Source organism: Cebidichthys violaceus, unplaced genomic scaffold (assembly GCF_023349555.1).
Source record: "Cebidichthys violaceus isolate CVI_PGR_0920_01 unplaced genomic scaffold, fCebVio1.0.p SCAF_351, whole genome shotgun sequence".
Taxonomy (NCBI): Eukaryota; Metazoa; Chordata; class Actinopteri; order Perciformes; family Stichaeidae; genus Cebidichthys; species Cebidichthys violaceus.
This window is the reverse complement of record NW_027176541.1, coordinates 17,854-40,492: the sequence shown is the minus strand read 5'-3', so window position 1 is coordinate 40,492 and position 22,639 is coordinate 17,854. Positions and strand designations below refer to the sequence as shown.

General features: G+C 41.3%; 2 protein-coding genes across 9 annotated transcripts; one reads left to right on the top strand and one right to left on the bottom strand.

The window, feature by feature from the left end:
* Nucleotides 1–315: 315 nt before the first annotated feature.
* Nucleotides 316–14,822, bottom strand: LOC137883945 (circadian locomoter output cycles protein kaput-like). 8 transcript variants are annotated; one of them, XM_068725555.1, is made up of 24 exons: nt 14,715–14,822; nt 12,881–12,972; nt 12,296–12,462; nt 11,784–11,872; nt 10,697–10,756; nt 10,171–10,319; nt 9,503–9,594; nt 8,744–8,833; nt 8,441–8,561; nt 7,744–7,857; nt 7,519–7,637; nt 7,327–7,409; nt 6,909–7,015; nt 6,668–6,815; nt 6,409–6,484; nt 5,032–5,176; nt 4,714–4,811; nt 4,294–4,506; nt 3,526–3,684; nt 2,528–2,740; nt 1,682–1,923; nt 1,448–1,577; nt 945–1,073; nt 316–758 (listed from the first exon to the last, which is right to left on the bottom strand). In XM_068725555.1, the coding sequence occupies exons 4-24, from the start codon at nt 11,798–11,800 to the stop codon at nt 480–482; spliced, it is 2,784 nt and encodes a 927-aa protein (XP_068581656.1). In that variant the 5' UTR covers nt 11,801–11,872; nt 12,296–12,462; nt 12,881–12,972; nt 14,715–14,822; the 3' UTR covers nt 316–479. The 8 variants fall into 8 exon arrangements, with proteins under 8 accessions (XP_068581656.1, XP_068581659.1, XP_068581661.1 ...); XM_068725558.1 differs by having other exon boundaries at nt 945–1,070; XM_068725560.1 differs by having other exon boundaries at nt 1,682–1,875.
* A 5,670-nt stretch (nt 14,823–20,492) lies between these two features.
* On the top strand, nt 20,493–22,418 carry LOC137883948 (exocyst complex component 1-like). Its single transcript, XM_068725565.1, has 3 exons — nt 20,493–20,691; nt 20,972–21,150; nt 21,855–22,418. The coding sequence occupies exons 1-3, from the start codon at nt 20,571–20,573 to the stop codon at nt 22,122–22,124; spliced, it is 570 nt and encodes a 189-aa protein (XP_068581666.1). The 5' UTR covers nt 20,493–20,570; the 3' UTR covers nt 22,125–22,418.
* Nucleotides 22,419–22,639: the final 221 nt, after the last annotated feature.

The following is a 22,639-nucleotide window of genomic DNA, read 5'->3' as shown; positions in this document are numbered from 1 at the left end:
AAATACTACATTTCTGTTTCCTGTTAGGCTATATTGTATATTTACAAGTTTTTTTTGTATCATACAGTAAATCTGTACAAGGTCAGTCCACTTTGACACACCTTCAAAAAAAATAAAAATAAAGTCGGTTTTCACCAGAGACCAGAGCTCCCTCACAACTCCTCCTCCGGTAAAGGAAAGGGGGATTTTAATCCATCCTGTTGCCACGGTGACAATCGAGTTCCTTGTGGACTCACAGGCTTTCCTCTTTCCTATGATTCCTTTCTTTCAGATGGAGGAAGGGAAGGGCAACGATTTTGTGTGTGTGTGTGTGTGTGTGTGTGTGTGTGTGTGTGTGTGTGTGTGTGTGTGTGTGTGTGTGTGTGTGTGTGTGTGTGTGTGTGTGTGTGTGTGTGTGTGTGTGTGGGGGGTGTCAGCCACGCGACCAAAACAGCTGCAGCGATCTCTTAAAGTTCCCGGTGTTCTCTCAGTGAACGAGCTCACTGAGGTTGGCTGCTGACGCTGTCGGTCCTGTGCGATGACGGAGCTTTCTGCTGTTTCTGGGGCTGCGGTTTCAGTTGCTGCTGGTGCCTCTGGTGGTGAGATTGTTGCTGCTGTTGTCGTTGCTGCTGTTGCTGTTGTTGTTGCTGTTGTTGTTGCTGCTGTTGTTGTTGTTGTTGTTGCTGCGTTGCCTGCGTGAACGTGCCCTGTTGTTGGAGTGGGAAAGCTGCCTGCAGAATGAGCTGGGTAGACTGGTTGCTGTGGAGAAGATGAGTGCCCTGACACAAATACAGTGCAGGAGCATTACAAATTGAAGCAGTTCTTAAATGAAATCACACATTCTGAAAGTGAAGTGAATAAACATCTTAAAGTTTCAATCAATGTAACACCTTAAACCAAAGTAAAACTTGATATATTCAAGGTGTCTGTTTAAATGAATCCTATTTGCTGCCCTCTACTGTTACCTGTAGGAATTGCTGTTGCTGCCCCTGCTGGCCGCTCTGAGCCACTACAGCCGTCTGGTTTGGGCCATCAGGCTGACTTTGCGGCGGTTGGGCTGGTTGCAGAGTCAGAGTCTGGGTTTGCCCTCCCTGCTGAATATACACAGGAGTTAACACGGCACAACAAAGGGACGTAGTCATATCACTGAATCATATAGGAAATCTTGTGTGGAATATTGTCAGCCATTTGCTGCTTCTAGAGAGGTTTAAATAGCATCACCTCTACTTATGATCTCTAACTTTTCCAGATGTGTTTGGACTTGACAGACAAATGAAGAAGGGATGGAGTCTACTGTGTAAGGTAATGTAACAACAACACCGCACCGGCTTTAATGACAAAGAATCTACAAGTCTTTGGAGCTGTTAGTCCTTTGAGTCATCTATAGGCTTCAAGGAGATGACAAATGTTAAACAACAACTTTTTCTGGTATCAGATACAGTTTCATTAGTCGCTCTGTGACTCGTACCTGTTGCCCACTAAAGGGGTTGTACGCAGTGACCACCTGTCCCATGAACATGGAGGTGGGCACCATGACCGCTCCACACGCCATTGGAGTGGTCACAAGCTTGGTCACCAGCTGCTGGCCTGCTGGGAACCTGGAGAGGGTGAAATGGAGAAAAGGGAGAAGTGAATGACATTGTATATACAGAGTGAGAGTGAGGGGTAGTTTGAGATTCAGGTTTGGTCGTCGGCTAGCTACCGGATCTGTCGATCCTGCGTGAAGGTGGCCACTGCGGTGCCTTGCTGCGTGTTGGTCTGCGGCAGGCTGGTGCTGATCTGCAGCACGTTGGGCTGCCCTGGCTGGGAGATCATCATGGTGTTGTACAGTGGAGCGGATACTGAGCCCTGGGTCTGGGGCTGAGCCTGAGGGGGCTGCTGGGGCTGACGCTGGGGCTGGAAAGTGGTAATGTGGGGAAGGAGGGAGGGACATGATATGAATTCCTTTGAAAAACAGAGTAAACACACTAAGGGTCTTTTTTGGTTCACTTTTATTATTTTAGGCATGTTTAATTTAAACATACCAAAAATAAATGTACAGGTCATGAAGCTGTAAATATACAGAAAAACAGAAAATGAACGTCAGGATATTCTGCACATTGCTTCCATAAAAGGTGGTGGGCAGGAAGGTTGCATTACAGCCACTTCACTACTTGAAAAAGTATGTTTGCTTTTGATACATTATATACAAACATGAAGTGAAATGTGCTGCTTTTGTTGCCCTGGCTGTTTTAAATGAACACAACAAGATAACTTGGTTCAACATTACTCAATTCCAGAGTATGGAAGGTGTTTCTAACCAAGGTAAACATTATGGTGTGTGTTACAGTACACCGTCGCAGAGTTTCCTGTGAAGTCTAACACTAACAGCGTGCTCTGTGGCTCTTCCTGTCTTCTGAATGAGATGTAAACACTGCAAGTTCACACAAGCTCAGTGTTCTCACAGGACCTCAAGCATTGAGTACATGATTCATGTTTGACCTGTTCCTTTAAAGGTTACAGATACCGCAAGTTTGATCTGAGATTAAAAGAACAAACTTTTTCCTACCTGTCCTACCTGTGCAAGGGCGTTGGTCTGCTGCTGCTGCAGGTTCTGCTGGGGGGGCGGAGCCTGCTGCTGGATGGTGAGCTGCTGACTTCCTGAATGGACGGGGTTAATGGTCGTTTGCTGGACCTGACTGGTCAAAGCAGTGGCTTGTTGGACCGAGCCCACCTGGGGGAGCTGCACGTTCATCGCTCCGCCTTGCTGCTGCAGCAACATCTGTCGGGATGGAAACACCAAAAAATCAGGCCTCAGTAGTGTGTGTGTGTGTGTGTGTGTGTGTGTGTGTGTGTGTGTGTGTGTGTGTGTGTGTGTGTGTGTGTGTGTCTAGGTCTGCGCTGCATGCACTCATTTCAGTACATTTAATTGCCTAATCTGTGCGTATTATTACAACAGAGTAGAATAATTCAATGTGAGTAAATTGTCTTTACAGGGTACACGCGAGTGTCCTCTGAATAGAACAAAAATCATACATAATGCATGATTCTCGCTCTGATCTAGGTCAGGCACAGCCAGGTGAAACACAACAGGAAAAGACAAAGCGCACCACATCTACTGATCTTTTAAATAAGAGGAGAGGTTGCGTGCTACTTTTGTTCAGATAACCAACTGTCTAAATTTGGAAAAAAAACATCACAGGGAGAAACCTGAATGCAAATGAAATTGATTTTCAAAACAGGTAAGTATGCAATTGTTCTGTGAGTAAAATTAACCCCTTTCAGTCAGCTGAAGTATCTCTCTGGTTAATGGTTTGAATATAATTAGTTTTCTTTTGCTGTAAAAGGTTACAAAATGTTACATTATATGTTACCTACATTTTAAAGTGAAATGCATCATTTGAGTGCACTGCGGTGCTTTGTATGACACAAGACAAACGGAATGCAGCACAATTATCGCTTTAAAGCGTTTTTTTTGTGTTTTTTTTAAAGAAACTAAAGTTATTTTAGAAATTTGATTCATTTTTAGATTCAGACGGCCAGCATGTGTGTGGGTCTATATCAGACCTGTATGCCCTGCCCCTGGACTCTCTGCAGCTGGTCTTGGATGTGCCTCAGCTCGTCCTGCTGCCGCTGGATGTTGGCTTGGATCAGTCTTGTCCTCTGTTCCAGCTGATCCTTCAGATGCTGCATGGCATTCACCTGCGCTGAGAACTCCATCACCGGCTGTGGGTGAAAAGACAAAGAACAGGCCACTCATGTCACTTAAGCTCATCACGAAATGCTGCAAATGGACAAAAAGGTCCACGGCAGAGCTGCAGCTGATAGTTATTTCATTAGGGTTTTCAGAAAATAGCGATACATATAACTATCGCAATACTGTATCGATTCTGAAAAACACTGTATCGATTTCTAATTAATAGTTAAAAGCAAGGATTTGTGGCAGACTGGCTCAGATTGCACAAAAAGTAGTGCTATGATGTTGGATGTAACAGGGACTGTGATAAATGCAAATGCAGATCCCAATGTTCTGACTTCATAAAAACGTTTACAAAAATATACCCAGATTTTATGCATATGGCTGTGTATTAGTAAAAAAAACAATATATTGGATTGTAACGCCTTTATGATGACACATCATATCGTCAGATTCTTGCAAATGCTTGGCCCTTCTTCTACTGTTTAACTATTATTATATTCAATTTATTGATTTATCATTTTGGTCTACTAGTCAATATTGCAATAACCAACCTTTGAGAATCTGGGACCACTGCATCTAATCGTCTCAGCTCTACCACACATCATGAGATGAAATGACCCACGTGTAGTTCTCACCTGTACGTTTGTCTGTAGCTGCTGTGGTTGCTGCTGCTGTTGTTGCTGCTGTTGTTGTTGTTGTTGTTGTTGTTGTTGTTGTTGTTGTTGCTGTTGTTGTTGTTGTTGTTGTTGTTGTTGTTGTTGTTGCTGCTGCTGCTGCTGCTGCTGCTGCTGCTGCTGAGTGATCATACCTGGAGTTACACTCTGTCCTGTGGTCTGAGAGCTCATAGACTGCAAATAGAGTAATCAGGAGAATTATGGCAACTGAAGTGTAAGAATTTGTTTTTATTACATTTGCTTAAGCAAACTGCATTATGAAATATCATTGACTGACTCTCTCTTTGCATTACTCTGGGTCACAAAAATCAGCATCCTTCAAAACAAGAAGTCCAAGAACTGTGTGTTATGTGTTGGTGTTTTGGGCCAATCGAGTCTCACCTGGCTGCTGATGGATGAGCGACGCTGTGACGTCATCTCCATGGTGGAGGCCAGGGACTGCCGAGGAGGTGTGGCCGTGTCCATGTGTAGCTTGGAGGCTGTCGCAGAGACAGAATCATTGATTGAGTGCGAGTCATACTCTGCTGAGGATAGCATATCACCTTACTGCGGGGCCTCCCATCCCATTAAACTTCACAACAGATGCGTCATTGACCCGTCTTTAACGTATAACGTCAGGGTTGAACTGACTAATACTATATGTGTAATGCAACATGTGTATGTGTATGTGTGTGTGTGTGTGTGTGTGTGTGTCCTTACAAGTGCACGTGTTGTCAGAGACATGCGATGAGGACTTGTGGGAACTCTGTGAGGAGGTTGAGGGTGTTCGGCTGCGGTCAAATCGCTCCAAGGCTTCCTTCAGGCTGGATGTATTCAGCTGGGACTCCGAGCCAGAGTCTTGACTCTAAAAGCAGAAGAAAAAAAATACACTTGACAGACAATCCTTTCAAAAGGTATAATATGCAGCATTTTCCTGTGTGTGTTTATGTACTTCAGTAAACCCTCTGCTCTCAGCTCTCTCTCCTCTGCTGTGTGCAAAGCGTGCTGCTATAGGTGTGTCCGTACACACGCACACACGCACGCACACACACACACACACACACACACACACACACACACACACACAGCGAGCGGGATGGAGCGCATGCGCTTCGGCTGCATTCATTCAAATTCCAGCAAAGCAGGACCTTCCTGCAGGGTTGTGCGGGGGTGTGGGTGTGTTTATTTGTACTAGCTTTGTTCTCGATAACGCCGCTCTCTCTCTCTTCGTTTACATTCACTCGACCGCCAGCACTCTTGTCTCTCCTTCAATGTTTTTCTCGACAGCCGTTCATCCGATCGACTTCACACTTGGCGGGAGTATTTCTCAGACTGTGAAGTTGTTTGGATGAGCGGTGTAAGCGGCGATACAGGATGCCAAGCAATCCAAAGAGGCATGTCCTGTACTAGGCCCTGCACTAGTACATAATTAACAGCTATTAGACTCAAAAAGTTCTTTCATAGAAAGATATCACTGAATTAATGTTCTTTTGTGAATTCCTTGAAAAACATTATGATTTATGAGAAATCTGTTGTTCTCATCTTGATGTAATCACTGACCAAAAGGATTGAGATAAAATAAGAGAGCAGCAGTCAGTTTGTCAGAGATTTGTAGACAGTGTGAGAAATATTAACGGGCAGTAGCATCTCACTGATGGAAGTTATTGGACAGTAAATTTGGCTTTATGTTGTATGAGACAGTTTACATCAGAAACAAGTTTTTGGGCTTAATTGTGGTAAACCTTTTGACATATATAATAATATGTTGGCTTGATGAATATAATAATTTGGTATGTTAACACATTGCCACTAGAGAACTTCAGCCAGTCTACGAACAAAAGTTAAATTACAGTACTAATAGTTTAATTTTGTTACTCAGGCTTAACCAACAAATCTACAAATTCAACCATAATTTAAGATATAAGATAAGATAATCCTTTATTAGTGACCGGGACTAATAAAGGATTATCTCATCTTATCTGTTTTTTTCACAATTTCTCCTCCATACTTGATATATATTGCGAAACCCTTAATTATTGGACTCATGCATTGATGAAGGCAGTTGAGTTGAGAGCATTTCTAGATGTGATTTCTCACCTTATTCACCGTAACTTCTGGGTTAGACTCCTCAATGCCCAGCTCTCTGCGCTGTTCTGCCCTCACCTCTGCATAGCTGTGTTTTAGGCCAAAAAAAGAAGGCGCATGAGAGATGTGAACATTTAGACATGCCGTGTCACCAGTAAAATGGATCACAGTACTGCATGTGAGGAGCCGTTTACGATCACAGAAATGTCTCATGATCAGCACAAATAAATCTCTGTTCTATCGGTATAGCGGGACAGGGAGGCTGCAGTACCTGACTACTGTGTGCGTACAGACAATAAACTCGGGCCGTGAGTTCCACTGGTGATAGGTGATGTAGTAGTGCGTCTGAAGCCAGATCCACTGTTGACCTTTAGTCAGGAAACGATAGTAACAGGACTTCCCTTTACCGTACTGCATCACTGAACACGAGAGGGAGACGGAGCGGTTAGAGGCGACGAGCAGAGAAAAGCTTTCACAACACAAAATGAACGCGTGTAAACAGGAGCCCTCACAGTGCTCGTGACACTTGGCCAGTGTCTCCAGGTCATCCACATGGTAATAGTCATACCCTGATGTTCCCAGAACCTCGAAAGGCAGGTAGCCTATGATTGGCGGAGCTCTGAAAAAGGAGAAATGGCATCCTTATTGAAATCGGAAAACAGAAGGTCGGCTTCACAAAGCTCAAAATGACAAAGTGACCACGACTAACTGGGTGCTCTTAGCTTTCAGTGAAGTGTATGCAAAGAAAGAGTACATATCACAAAGAAATTAGTATTATGTAAATGAAAAGGGTTATGCTTTAAGAGACGTACTTCATATGACGTTTTGCCTACGCGGGAAGAGTGCGACCACCCGAACACGCCTTCTGACGGCGTATACTTACAGCTTAAAAAGCAATGCACGTTCAAATGTGTGCGTTTGTGTGTTTACCTATGGTCTAGGAAGAGGAACTTCCATTCTAGACTGTGTCTAGAGGTGAATTCTTCATTAGGCTCCTCCACTGTACACATCTCCTGTGAATATAAAAACAACAGCAGAGAAAAGGTATGTTAGACCAAATGATTCATTAACGGCTCAGTGTAGATGATATTTGTATGTATGCGAGAGTGCGTGTGCCTCTACCTTGATAAACTGAGGTTTGGCCAGCCGAACAGTGGCTACGAAGTACACCTGGTCGTCGAACGCAGGTTGTAGTGACCGCTGTAACACCCCTGCTAGACCATTCCTCGCCGCGTTGGGAACTGCGCAACACAGAGCAGGGTTTGCCGTTGAAGAGGTCGTTTACTCCCTCAGTCAAACTGGCTTTACACACATTTTTCTGTGTTGACTGCTATTTAAGTGTCATACCGTTGTTGAGTGACTTGAAGTTGCCAATGAACTTTACATATTCGTAGACAGGCGGTTCTTTGGGGTCGATAGTCCCTCGCAAAATATGGCAGCAGAACTCCATGTGGTTCTTAGCTGGAAAATAATAATAATAATAATAATAATAATAATACAGTTAGGTCAAAAGACAAAGTTATGTGTAAAAGACAATAGTTTTTTTTCCAATAAATGCAGTGTTCAAAATGTGTTTAAAATGTTTCATGGTGCTGGAAGGATATCAAGACAATACTGTCTGAAAAAATCATGTAAAAAATAAGCCTCTTTTAGAGAAGATTATGATTTTTCTATATCCACCAAGTTGCTTCCTTACAGACAAGACTAACAGGACAGGATTTATGCTAAACTAATGAAATGAGTTACTGAGTTGTGAAAATGTTACATTATCTTCAGTTGTTTGTTATTCAAAATATATTCAACAATTTATTACAGTCAAACGGATGAACATGGATTCGTTTTATTTGATTTCTGTATCATTTTCTTTGGATGTTAAGGCCCAAACAGACAATTATGATTTTAAAAATCAGATAAAAGCTGCAAGCTGAGCAAAGTGAAGTACGTAAGTAAGTGTTAAACTGAATGATATTGTCCGATTAACCATCAAACACAAAACAGTACAGTATCACTGGATAATGTTGAAATGCTTCAGGGTGGTACTGACTCTTCAGGTAGTCGGAGCTAAGGTTCTCGTGGTCGGTGGGGTGCGTGGACAGAGCCTTGTACACCTCAGAGTGTTCTCCAAGTGGCAGGAAGTTTAACAGGTTCTGGTCCACCAGGTCCGTCTGAGGAACACAGCACATACATGAGAACACGCACAGAAATTGGAAGAATAGTAACACCCACAGATCATCCCAGCATGTTCAATCTGAACAACTCGCACACAAAAAATCCACTTAAAGCTTGTTCTACAATACAGAGGATGACTAATACATATCGGGTAAAAGGAAGAACCAGTGTGACTCACCGGTAAGTGTTCAAGTAGTGAGGTGACACTCTCGGAGACGTAGAGGATGTTCCCGTCAGTCATTATTGCTAAAAAGAACCCATCCAGAGCCTGATAATGCAAGACAAGATAACAATGTGTCTATTGTTGAATATCAGCAAAAATAAACAATGAGTCAAATCAGTTGAAATGATACCGCAGCATTTTTACTTTTAGAAATAAAATCCTGCGTGTCACCCATTGGTTTGTGGACTACCGTTTTCAAGCCTTCAGTTTGGCATTTTGTGCCGTAACCATCTTGTTTTTTTTGCAACCAGAGGTGACATGAGAGGGTGACGCGAAGTACAATTAAACGCTGAATAAGACATTTTTAGGCGACCAAAATGTTTACAATTAACTTTCTTGTAGGGACCTGTCAATCACAAGGTAGCCCCGCCCTAAAGCATACTCTGCTTCATGGTCTATTTGACTCTAAATGGACCATCATTTACTAAATAAACATCATGTTGTGTTGAAGAAGACTTGAAACTAGAGATTGAGACCATAAACTCATGTTTACAATGTTTACTGAGGTAATAAATCAAGTGAGAAGCAGAGTCATTTCCTCATAGACTTCTATACAATCAGACTTCTTTTTGAAAACAGAGGAGTCACCCCCTGATGGCCATTAGAGAGAATGCAAGTTTAAGGCACATCTGCATTAATTGCCACGAGAGTAAAATAACAGGGGATATAACACCTAACAGACAGGATTACAGTACAGCACGTGTGATGTCTGACCTCCAGCATGAGCTGGGTGAACTCCTCATTGCTAAGAAATGGAGGCTTCCAGTCCTGCCTGATCTCACTCGACTCCGACTGGGCTGCGATCTCTGGGAGAGGAAACAGAATGCAAATGGCAATTTTAGGAAGAAAAATCCTATTTTTCAAGAAAAAAAAACCTTTGGGAAAATACAACGGGACATAAAAGAGATAACACGTAAAATCCATTGATAGCAGAGGGCTCAGAGTGAAAACAAGGCACTTAAACAAGGCAAGAGATAACACAGTGCAACGGTGAAGTGGCAGCCGAGTTAATTATCATGCACAGCAATGATAAGAACTAGGATTTAAAGGAAATAGTAACACATGCCTAGTAATGAATTATTTCATCATAAAGGAAACACAGTGTTAATGATTATGAGGGGAAACTGAGTAGAGTGTGGAGGTGTAAAGCAGCTAATCCTTAAAGTAGGACACAATTATTATTCACAACACATTGAGTCACTACACAGTTAAAAGGGTCAAAAATAATTAAAGAGTAATTTACACTTTACATGTACAGTACCCATGTCTCATAAAAAGTGTAATAAGCTCTAGTAATGAGAGTAAACAAGCACAGATGGACAGAGTACACAAGAAGAGCTAAATATAGAACAAGACGTGTCCACCCTGTGAGGTGTCCTGACCTTTGTGTTTACACAGGAAGTCAATGCTTTTCTGCAGGATGGTGGACTTGTCCATCTTCCTGGTGTTGCCCGGCAACATCGTGCCAAGTTCCTTGATGAGGACATTGAACTGGTCTCTCCGTTTCTTCTCAGACTTGTTTCGGGACACGCTGAAATCAAAACCACGGTTATAAATTGAATTCTTAATGTCATGCAATGAACGTTTCTTTTGGACAAACATTTCCAAGTGACTTTTGGTTTGGATTTTTTTGTCCAGATTGACTGCTTTGACGTACAGAGAAAAACACAACGATCCATGAAAATGTCATGTGACCCTATAATGTTTCAAGTTAAGACAGTGTATGGCTGCAGTGTTCGGCATGCCACTGATAATGCCACTGTCCGGCATGCCAACCAATAAAATCGGTTTGGACATGCTTTAAGTGTGTTTCAGATGCAGGTTGAGTGTAGGTCCGGTCAAGAAACAATCCTTTCTATATGATGTTTAATCATCACTCTAGTGTCTTCATCTTTATATCTGGCTTACCGTTTTGCTTTGTCCTTTTCATCTTCTTCCATCAACCCATCAAAGATGCTACAATCATCCCTACGGGAGGAGAAGAAAGTATTTGCAGCTTATCCCGCCTCACTTTGGTTTTTTTCCTGTGTACGCATGTTTGTTGGCAGCTTGAAAGCAGATCTGTATTGTTAATAATAGCGAATGACGGATGCTGGTTAATGAGAGGATTCCTACATGCCAGGAACGGCTCTATTTTTGGGTCACACAAAAAAAAGAGAGTAAAAGAGGGAGAGGGAGAGGGAGAGAGAGAGAGAGAGAGAGAGAGAGAGAGAGAGGGGAATGTGTTGTGCTTGCCAAGAAGATTGCAAGTGCATTTGTGAAACAGGGGCGTGTTCTTGCCTCCATTTCAATCAATATGGGTCAATATGAATACTTTCATTTTTACTGACGGCTGATATCTGGAGCAGTTATTTAATATCTTTACATTTTTTTATTGTGGCACTCCATTTCATGATAACAATAACTATAATTATAATTATTACAGTTGTGACAGCTGGTATTGTTTTCAGCTTGTGAGTCTGTATGTGTGTCATTATGGCAGAATGTGTCCTGGAGACACCTACTGCAGAATTGAGAATGAGTATTTTGCCGGGTGTTTTTATTTCTGTCTGTCTGTGGACAGATTTAACCAACGTCATGGCGTCACAACCGTACAAGACGCATTTACACAATTTTACAGGTGTTGTTGTTGAGATCAAAATGAAGGCCGAGTTTGAAGATGGGTGTGGGACTAAGGGGAAAGGGGCCATTGGGTCCGATTTAGCGTTGCGGCTGGTGTGATCCCACCACAAGATGGTCTTTAGTTCATTCATCATTATAATTATCGTTATTATTATCATAATAAATTAGAGGCATTTCATTAATGAACATTGACACCATTAGGGGTTTAATGTTTTTGAAAAGCTATTTATCTGAACGTATTTTGTACTCAACATGCTTATACTAAACACACGTATAGTGTGTATGAATGTCATGAACGATACATTTACATATTGTGTGTGTGTGTGTGTGTGTGTGTGTGTGTGTGTGTGTGTGTGTGTGTGTTGCAGTATACCCTATGCTTGATGTCATGGTGGCTGCTGATCAGGGCTGTGGCTGCAGTGATTTGCTCTTTAGGCGTGAGGTAGGCATTTGGAAGACAAACTGGAGAGACAGAAAAAAACAGTATTGTATCAGTTATGGTTTGTACATATTGCAATTCAGTGGACTGAAAATATGATTGACTGTTTTGGCACACAGCGTACTGCAGCTATGCAAATAGGCAGAGCTTAAATAATTATATAAACTTGATAAAAGTCCTTTCTGAAAAAAAACTAAAAAACAAGCATGTATTTAATATGTCTTTCTCCAACACACAATTATCAGCATTCCCATTGGGTTCAGATAGCTGGCATACTATGGTCAGTTCTTTTATTCTATACCTTAATATACAACAGACCATATTTGTAGTCCATGTTGCAACATGTTGAAAAAAATGCACAACCAAATTTAATTGTGTGTTTGTGTGTGAGTCTGTGGTGTGTGTGTGTGTGTGTGTGTGTGTGTGTGTGTGTGTGTACTTCTCACCCCAATGCAGCTTATGCACGTGGTCAGTTTATGTCTGTTCTCAGGGGTCGTAGAAAGGGTTTGGGGTCAAAGCTGACTCTAAAAGTCAAAACGTCCGTTGAGGTCATTGGGGTCACGAGAGGGCCACAGAGCACAGGAACGACATGGTGATCCACCAGACCTCAGACCTGCAGGAGCAATCACAACAGATAGGGGACAGTCGGTCAGTTTGAGGGACAGCTTAACTTGTTTACTTTAACAACGTTTTTTAAACAATTTCAATGTGTCATTGAGCATATGTTCAATTGGACCCTGTACAAAAAGTGTACGGTTGCTTCCAATTAATACTGTCTGACTTTCTAAACAACTCACTTATAAACTAACTTATAAATAACGAATGAAGCAGATTTTATGACGTTGGGAGGTCTTGAAATTCCAGTTATTGCAGCACAAAGTCTTTAAAGTGCAAATAGCGAACACCAGTGCAGCGAGGAAACCCTGCTATAACTCAATTATTATGCTTACATTATGAGTGCTTCAGAAACTCTTTTGAAGCACAGTAACCCAGTTATGAAAAATATGGTGATACGGTTATTTTCAACTCACTTTCTGGAATGTGTATTTGCAGGTAGAACTAGTTGTTTTAGATCCTATTCTTCCAGGCACTGACAAACCTTCATGAGTGAGCCACACCTCTCCTGTAACACAAAGAATCCACGCTCATTCACAAACATACCAGGGGGGCTTGTGTTCACTGTTTACCATGCATGCAAATTCTAGAGTCCACAAGGACAGAAAATGGTAGCAGTCACAAAACAGGAAATTAGCCACCTGACAAAGTGTATTCGACCAGCAGCCCAAAACGTAAAAGATATTCATACTACTATACGATTAGAGCTGCAACTGATCATTGTTTTCATTATCAGTTTATCTGCCAATTATTGTTTTGATTTACTCATTAATCATTTAGTCACAAAATAGTTAAAAAATGGTTGTCACAATTTCCTAAACCTCAAGGTCAAGATAGGGCCTGACCGAAAGGTCAAAGATATTCAGTTTACAGTGAAACACAGAAGATTAACAGAATCTAGAAGCTGGATCCGATTAATTACTAATGAGAATAAGTGAAAAATGCCCATCACACTTTCCGACGGCCCAAAGTGGCATCTTCAAAGTGCCTGTTATGTCCGACCAACAGTCTACAACTGAAATATCAATACCACATAAGATGATACAAAATTGCAGCAAACCCTGTCAATTAATCAAGTAACTGTTTCTGTGATGTCTAAATGAACAGTCTGACAATGAAGTTCCCAAACCTGTCAAGCAGAGCCAACACCAACCGCACACCATATGTGACCCAATGATCCTATGAGAGGATTTTACTGTAAGATATGACAGTACAGTACACAGTCACATCTATGAATAACATTAGCGCCCCGCTATATTATTTATAGCGCTGATTTTAGTGGGAGATTATAGTGAGATTTAGTCATTTTGTTAAACCATCTTAATGGCTCCATGCACTGTCCTGACCTACAGTCATGTATTCCTGATGGCCAATAAGTGAAGCCTCATTAGACTGAGCTTCTTCATTGGACGATCCTGCCCACTGTACATCATCGTCAATGAATAAACGCTGATATTAGCGATACGGTCCTCGCATTGCAGTCGACCAAAACACCCATTAGCTATCATACATGCAAAGTAACACATTTCAATATACCTTTTGGTGCCACAGGTGTTCGTTATACAAGCGAAAACAGAGCAACCCATATAGCTAGCTAGCAGGCTAACTAAGCTTGCTACCGAAAACTGTCCATTTAACCCAGAGATTGAATGCACCTACTGACCCAGTTTCCTCCCGCTACGCTCGCGAACGCTGCATGACACAGATATGACAGGTAGAGCGCCTCGCGTCTGTGTAATAAACGGGAGGAATGTCAGTCTCTATCATTGCAAAGCTGGCCTCAAGCTGTCACGCAACAACTGACATTGAGGACAAAATAATCTCTAAAAATGTTACCGTTGGTCGTTAAACGCCACGAGAAAACGGAGCCTAAATGTCCGCGCGGGGAAAGGTCCTCTCAAAAGCCGACAAAAACATGAATGTCGGTCGCGGAGAAATGCCTAAAACCAGCGATGGTGGAAACATTTTCGCGGCAGATGTATGTACACACACACGGTCCCCGGGCACACACATACACACACGCACACTGGCAGGGATACGCGCGCGCGCTCGCCCACGCGTACACATAGACACAGGCTGCTCTGAATGTGGGTCACTGGGCCTTGCTCTCCCTCGAGCGTGCGGAAACAGTACCGAAGCCTCCTCTGCAGTCCGACTGCCTCCGCACGCTAAAAAAAACACCACAACGGCCGTGCTATTTCACAATCGGCGACCACCGCTGGCTTTGAGTGTGCATTAAGAAACCCTTACCTTCTCGTGTGATCGACGGCAGCCTCCGTGTTTTGCTTACTTGAACGTTGCATTGAGTCGGTGGGGGCCAGGAGGACTCCGGGGTTGGGGAGAAAAACAGGAGGCCTACTTCATATTACGAAGTACAGTCATGCGCAATAGCGTCAGTAGGGCGCACTATTTTGCAAGTACAGTAGCAGCAAAGCTGAGGGGATCGCTGGGTGATCTTCAGAGGGGAAATGACTCCGCGTGTTTTTGTGGCTTTTCCCAGCGACTGCCATCCTATTTTTTCACATGACAGATAATAAAAGGACACGGTAGCGATTCTGCGTCCCGCTTGCAAATGAATGCACTTAAAAGCGAGAATGGCGGACACTATACCGGATATATAATTTTAATTAGTCTTGGCATAATATTCAGACAGTCTGTTCTGCCTTAAATGTATCCCTGTTTAAAGTTACATGAATGTGCATTATGAACACCAGCATGATATTTTCAGGAAAACACCGCTGCACACACTTTGGGTGAGAGTGAATGGACTGTGAATGTGACATTGGACGGTCGCCAGGAGGGTGCAGCGCAGGGTAGGGATGGCCCTGCCTGATGGCAAGGGGTTTCCCCTTTTTATCGACATCCAATCATAAGCTCTCCATGCCGTGACGCTGTACCTGTACTGTGTCGAGGTTCCCCTAAATTCATATTATTGGGTATTTTGTCCAAAGAAACCTTTTTTATATTTTTTTATTTATAAGGCATAAGTGGGATTAGAGGTTAATTTTACGAAAGACCATGTCCTTTTTATTGTGACATTTTTATTGCCATGACATAAAATAGCACACAAAAGCAACTGCATTATGGCTCAAAATGGAGTTTACAGCTCGTTTCTGGGTGAATACAACATTCATAATCAAGGTAACAGTAGAGAAAAGAGATGGACAGAGGAGTCTATGTGGGCTGCAAACGGTGCAGTGATGGCTGTATACTGTATCAGAATCAGAACCATTTATTGCCAAGAAAGTTTTCACCTACAAGGAATTTGTCATGACATAAAGTGCATAACAATAAACAATAACAAATAAACAATAACATCAAACAATCAACAACAATCAAGACAGTGCAAGAAATAGAACATATTAAAAATTACAATAGAATATAAAAGAATATAAATATAATATAAAGTGCACAACAAACGGATAACAGGACCGTAAACAAGTGAAATGTAAGTGAAATGTTAAAAGTGTTGAGTGTGTATAGATAAAGAAACAGGGATGAGCAGGAGAGTGTCTGGAAGAAAATTGTCCTGGGGATGACAGTGAGGGTCCCGGGCTTTGTTTATGAGCCGGACTGTCGACGGGAAGAAGCTGTTCATGTGGCTTGAGGTCTTGGTCCTGATGGACCTCAGCCTCCTGCCAGATGGTAGGGAATTGGTAGGGTATTGTAAGGTATTGTTCACTGGACGAGAGAATAGTATGTTTTCAAGACAGACAATAAACAAGATACTCTCTCATTGTTGCGAAATCAAAGCTCTCCTGTCAGGATTACAACACTGTTAAGTATCAAAACCCATAGTTTAAACTGCTTTATAATAAATGTATACCAATATTAAAATCCTCAAAGTTAAAAATATAGCTTTCATAATCCTGATTTTAAAACTAAAACCAAAACAATAGCTTAGTTGTTGCCCAAGACATTATGTTTAATTGACCTGGATATTGCCATGTTTCCTGTGACAGTTCTGCTACATTAGTAGGTTTTGGCGGTGTCATCCTCCTACCAGTGCAGCACTAGAAATGCATGAGGTCATTATCAGCTCTAACAAACAACTGTTGGAAAAGTTACAATCAAAGTGTGTGTGTGTGTGTGTGTGTGTGTGTGTGTGTTGTGCAGTCCCTTTATTTGTGTGCAATCTCAACTTTTCTTCACCCAGAGAAGTGTGTTGATGTGCAGGGAGGTAGCTGTAGGGATAATACTAAAGGCATGTAGCGATGTCAGGAGTTTGGTAATAAGGGAAAAGCGATCTTGTACGTCACATGATGAGGCACGGTGCTGAAGCTCAGGTGTGGCCCCTGCAATATTAAGCCTTAGACTCCTCTCTGGCAAATATTTTCATACTTTTTTTCACCCCATGTTTATCCCCAGAGAGGGGAAATTATAATTTTCTCAGCAGTGATAAAATCTACGTTAGGAGAAGCAGCCCGAGGTGGTAAATGGACTGCATTTATACATTATAAATTATAGTCTTAGCAACCACTCAAAGCGCTTTACAGCACAAGTCAGCTTTCACACAGTCAAACCTCATAGGCCACCATACGAGGTGCCACCATGTTCCACAGGAGCGATAAACATCCAATTTGGTTCAGGATCTTTTCCTGAATGAATGAATTATTTTAGTTTTTGGTTGAAGAAAGGTGGGAGATGCATTTGAAGTCCTTTGCTCCTGTTTATTATATAAAGAGTGATATATATATATATATATATATATATATATATATATATATATATATATATATATATATATATATATATATATATATTGTTCTGGGCTTTTTCACAACCATCTTCGCTCCAAGGCAAGGCTAAATGTTTTTGCATGTTGAAACATCATGATAGTGCTTTTTATATTTTTATGAGCCTGTTTTCCTGCGGGACTCATTTTGTGTCATGTCCAGAAAAGGCTCCTCGATCATCTTTGATCAACCATGAGTCATAAACTGCCCACCCTTTTTTTAACGCAGAAACACTGGAGCACAGGTCACCTCTCTGATAAACTCCTTGTTTTGTTTACTTGACAATTCATTTTTAGAAAAAAAGACACTTACATGGTTACAACACCATCATGCACAAATAAAAGAACATCAACACCAACGCTGAGGGGTTTTTAATTTCAAATATATTTTGCTGTGTATAATAAAGACATTTTAATTTTGCACAAAGCCTACAGTGTGCCTTGGATTGTTTTTTATATTTCTTTTGAGACCATATTCCACCCAAACAATGAACCCTTCACATAATGAAATAAGCACTTATACACCTGAATCCAAAGAGCAGCTGATTTCCACAAAGACCCAGCAGTGCTTCTACTCCATTGGCCTCACAATTTTCCAATATAGTTACAATTGTAATACACCAAGCAAGCTATTTGGTGTTATTCAATTCAATTTATTTTGTATATCACAAATCACAAATTTGCCTCAGAGGGCATTACAATCTGTACACATACGACATCCTCTGTCCCTCTGACCCTCACACCGGTCGGTACAGGAAAAACTGATATATTAATTATAAACAATGCATCAAAACATCCGTGTAGCTCCTAAAGACTAAGACCTTAAATACAAAAAGGTTTTCAAATGCAAAATACCAGAAAGAAAAACAGTTCAGGTAAAATGTCTGCAACAATTATATGAAGCAAACTTTAATCCATCTTTTTGTGCACAAATGACATTCATAATACTACAACAGTATCACAAAAATTGCAAACTTTATAATCCAGAATCTATATATTTTATGAAAACAGCGTTCACACACCTTTTTTTTTCAAAATTCCAGCCTTAGGCTTGTGCATTAAACAAAACGTGTTTTCATTAGCTCTATAGCTTCCTTAGTGTAGTGCCAGCCTCATTAATTATTTCCTCCTGCATGCACTCATTAAACCTCTGAACCTTCTCACAATTTTTCTTTCTTTTTTTTTTTCTCCAACAATCTTAAATCTTCTCTCTGTGAACTCAAGCTGCCCCCGCTCTTTTCCTCTTTTTCTCAGTCATCATTTTCAGCTCTCTTCGGGTTATTCTTTTCTCGGATTAGTCCTTATCAGCTTCCCTCCTTTCCTGCTTCCTTTTTAATACTTCATAGACTCTTCTTTTTTCCCCAGCAGCTTCTTCTTCTTGTCCTCCTTCCCCATGCTTCGTTCACTTCATCCCGTCCCTCCAGTGCGTCACACGGATCTGCTCCTCATCCTCGCTGCCGGGTCCTTTTGACTTTACTCCTGAACCTTGAACACACCTCCTCTTAGTCCTCTTTAATCACGCGCCCCTCTCTTTCCAAACTCCTCCCATGGAGCCACAGGTAACACTATTAGAATATATTGCTATACGTTTGTATCCTGTTGGCTTAGCTACTGCATGCCCCAACAAAAGCCAGGGATAATGGGAATGCTTTGTGATAAATACTTTCTTACAAATACAGATTTAGACGCATTGAAAGTGTTTCCATTGAATTCCAATGGAAAAACCCCGCAGCCTTTATTATTGTGCGTTCCACCATCTACATTACAAAAGCCACTCCCTGGGTATGTCTCCCATATTATTGTACAATTATAAACCCTTTCAATTGACGTTTGAAGTTTATGATAAGTATAAGTACAATAAAACCCCATGTGTTATTCATGAGATTCAACACTTGTATGTTTCCTGTCCTCCCTGTATACTTACGGCCCCTGCGCTCATCTTTCCATCTCAGAGGCAGAGAGCCTGTCAAGGGAACACCCGCAGAAACCATCATCAACAACAACAACAACAACAACAATAAAGCACTTAGTTGCGTGACAAATCCAATGGAGCCACACTCTTTCCTGCTAACAAATCAAATCACATCACAGCTTTTGTCCGGTTCACCCCGGGACTGTTTTTTTTTTCTTCATGGAAAAACGGCCATGCTGTTTTGACGGAAGAAAAAAAAAGTGTGATATTATGTCCTGTTTATCAGTACATCAGGCAAATTGTCTCGTGGAGCCATGCTCGCTAAAGAAGTGTATAGCATCCTTTATGTGCTAGTAAAATCCCCCCATTTAAGTGCTTCACCCCATCGTACCTGTGCTCAGAGATTGAATTACTACAGGGTAATGGAAACCATGCAGAGTGCTGTGGGACATCCTTTTCCCACACAACAACCGTTTAATCACAGACGACCATCGGGCACCCTGCCACATACACACACACACACACACATACACACACGCACACACACACACACACACACACACACACACACACACACACACACACACACACACACATACAGTATATATATATATATATATATATATATATATATATATATATATATATATACATATATATATGTATGTATATATATATATATATATATATATATATATATATATATATATATATATATATATATATATATATATATATATATATATATATATACATCACCATCTACTGCATATGTGAGTGAGTGAAGACAGAGAGACCACGGAAAGAAAAATCAGTGGTTTGTGAGGAAACCACTTACAACCACAGGGCAGAGTCCTTGTATATCTGTGCTTCAGGGTGAGACACACAACTTCGACGCTGAAGTAAATACAAATATCCAAGAGTGAAATCCATATTTTACAGGAAACCTGAGTCAACGTGGGGGATCGGCGTTGGTATAATGGATCTTAATTGAAGCAATAAAAGGGCACCATGATGAAGAGATTGGCCTTTAATCGCTCCCTTTCTGCTCGATCCCTCCTGGGCACGTTGGTATTAAAGGCAGTACTTTAATGAAAGATTTACATAGATCATCAGAAGTTGACAGCCTCGGAGTGGAGTGTGTGTGTGTGTGTGTGTGTGTGTGTGTGTGTGTGTGGGGGGGGGGGGGGGTAAGAGCTCATTTCATATCCACGACCACATACTTCTCACGCGGTCTGACCGGAGGAAACATCCCCACCACCTTCCTCGCCCACCACTGCCGGCTTTCAGTGTTTGCGATTTCTCTTTTTTCCCTCTCTCGGATTTTCTCATCTATTGTCACTCTTTTGTTGCCTTACTGCTTCTGTTTTTTTTTTTTTTTTTGATTTTTTCTTAAAGCTTTCCCCCTCCCTCCCACCGCATTATCTGATCTCGATTCTTCTTCGTCTGCTCTCCAGTGATGTCGTCTCTTCTGAGGGAGGAGATGCAGAGAGTTTTATTCCGACCTGAAAAACAGAGACTGGTGGAGTTTATTGAGATCGACGAGGCGACGCACGGGAGAAGTTTTCTCTGTGTCTCAGGTAAACAGCTTTTTTTAAATGTTGGATCGGGTATTTGAGAGCAGTTTTAAGGGGTTAAAGATGATCATTGGGATTTTCTTTTACAGGCACAGAATATTACCTTGGCTGTACAGAATCTGCAGGGAATGTGCTGAACCTTTCCTTTGGACAGTATTAAATGCTATGAGGCCTGGAAAGAGGATTTACTTTTACTGCAGATGAAAAGTCTGGCGCTGCAGTGGGCCTATTTATTTGCAAAAAATATGTATATATATTTATTTTTTTTCTCCTTTTTCCGCAGTTTTAAAAAACAAAGTGGTGCAATTATGTATAGTGCGATGTCAGATATCTCAGCCGTCCCTCAAGTCTGGATCCAAGAAGTCCCACACCAAACGCTCCAGCATCCAGGAGTGCTACAGGAGGACGGAGGTCTGGCCTCTGCAAGACCTGACTCTTGTTGACGGACGGGACCCTGATGTGGTAATTAACCCAATTTTGTATTGCTATTCTCTTTGCTTATTATTGCATTAGTTCCTATAGTTTTCTACAGAAAGAATGATTGGCACATTTAATATGTTAAACTGTGTGTTCTCATAAATAATCACACTTTTACTCTTATACTTATGAAAGCTTTGAAAAAATGCAATTTATCTCAAATTATAATTTTACATTGTAATTCATGTAATTATTTTATCAGTGCTACGTGCTACTGCATGTGGACCCAGAAAAGAAATGTCTGTCTTTGGGATCCTAAATAAAAAACAAAATATGTAAAACAGATAAGGAAAAAAGAGAAATAATTCTGCACCTACCTATACCTATATATTGTTGTGCACAACCACCTCAATTATGTTTTGATACTAATGTAGAACATCTGGGGTTGACATAAGCTTAACTCAAGATGTAGCTTAATGTGCAGCTTTCAACCTCATTTCATCTGTCAAACAACAGAGTTTTCCTGATGCGGTTCAATTATTGAGATGCTTGTTTTTATCAACAAGGTTATTCCTTGTTTATTTGTGCCATTTGCTGTCATATATCCGGCATCACCTCGAAGGTTTATTGTCAGATTTGAATCAATTTTAACTGAGTGACCATTGTGTTCTTTCATAGAACATATCATCAATGTGTTTTTTTATTTTTTATAAGTAATGTTATCTCATTCTGTGTCTCTGTGGCTCCAGGACGACCCCTGTTTCCTGCTTCACTTTGACAAGGTGCGTACAGTGACGGCTGTCAGCTGCTCGGCCAAATACTCGTTCGTGCGGGCCCTGGTCGTCCTCAGCGACCAGTACTGCCAGAGGTCACTGAACCTGCGGAACTTTGACTGGGCCTACATCAAGCCCACCTCCTTCTACTCCAACCGAGGAGACTGTGTTGTCCTCACACAGATCTGCTTCTACGCATTCAATTTGGTGTGTCTCTCCATGTGTCCCGTGCCCATGGACGTATAATGGAACGACACGACGATTGTGTGTGTTTGTGTGTCAATTTAAAGATGCGTGCGTATGTTAGAAAACGGCACAAGGTTTACAGTATATAACTTGTGTTGTGTATAGGAGCTGTGAAGTGAGTGTAATCTTGTGGCTTCTGTTAACACTAGTAGGGCTTATTCACCATGAAATGTCTTTTTGCATCAATACTCTGCTGAATGTATCTTCGTGGCAAATGCAAGTTTCCAGCAGCTTGGTATTTGTTAACTGTTTAATCTACTTTTGTGATCTTTTGTGAACTTATTCATCCTTGACAGTATTCCATTCTGTGCGCTATTGTAAACATGTGAATTTCAAATGGAGAACAAATAAAAACAACTACACATTTATTTTCTTTCTCTGCCTTTAGCATTCTTATAGGTGGAATCATTAATGTGGTGCAGTAATTCACTTTGTACAATATATTTGATTATTCCTATAGGGTTTTGTCTGTGGTAGTCTGGGCTTTGTAGCTCATGACTTCAGTTTAGTCCCTA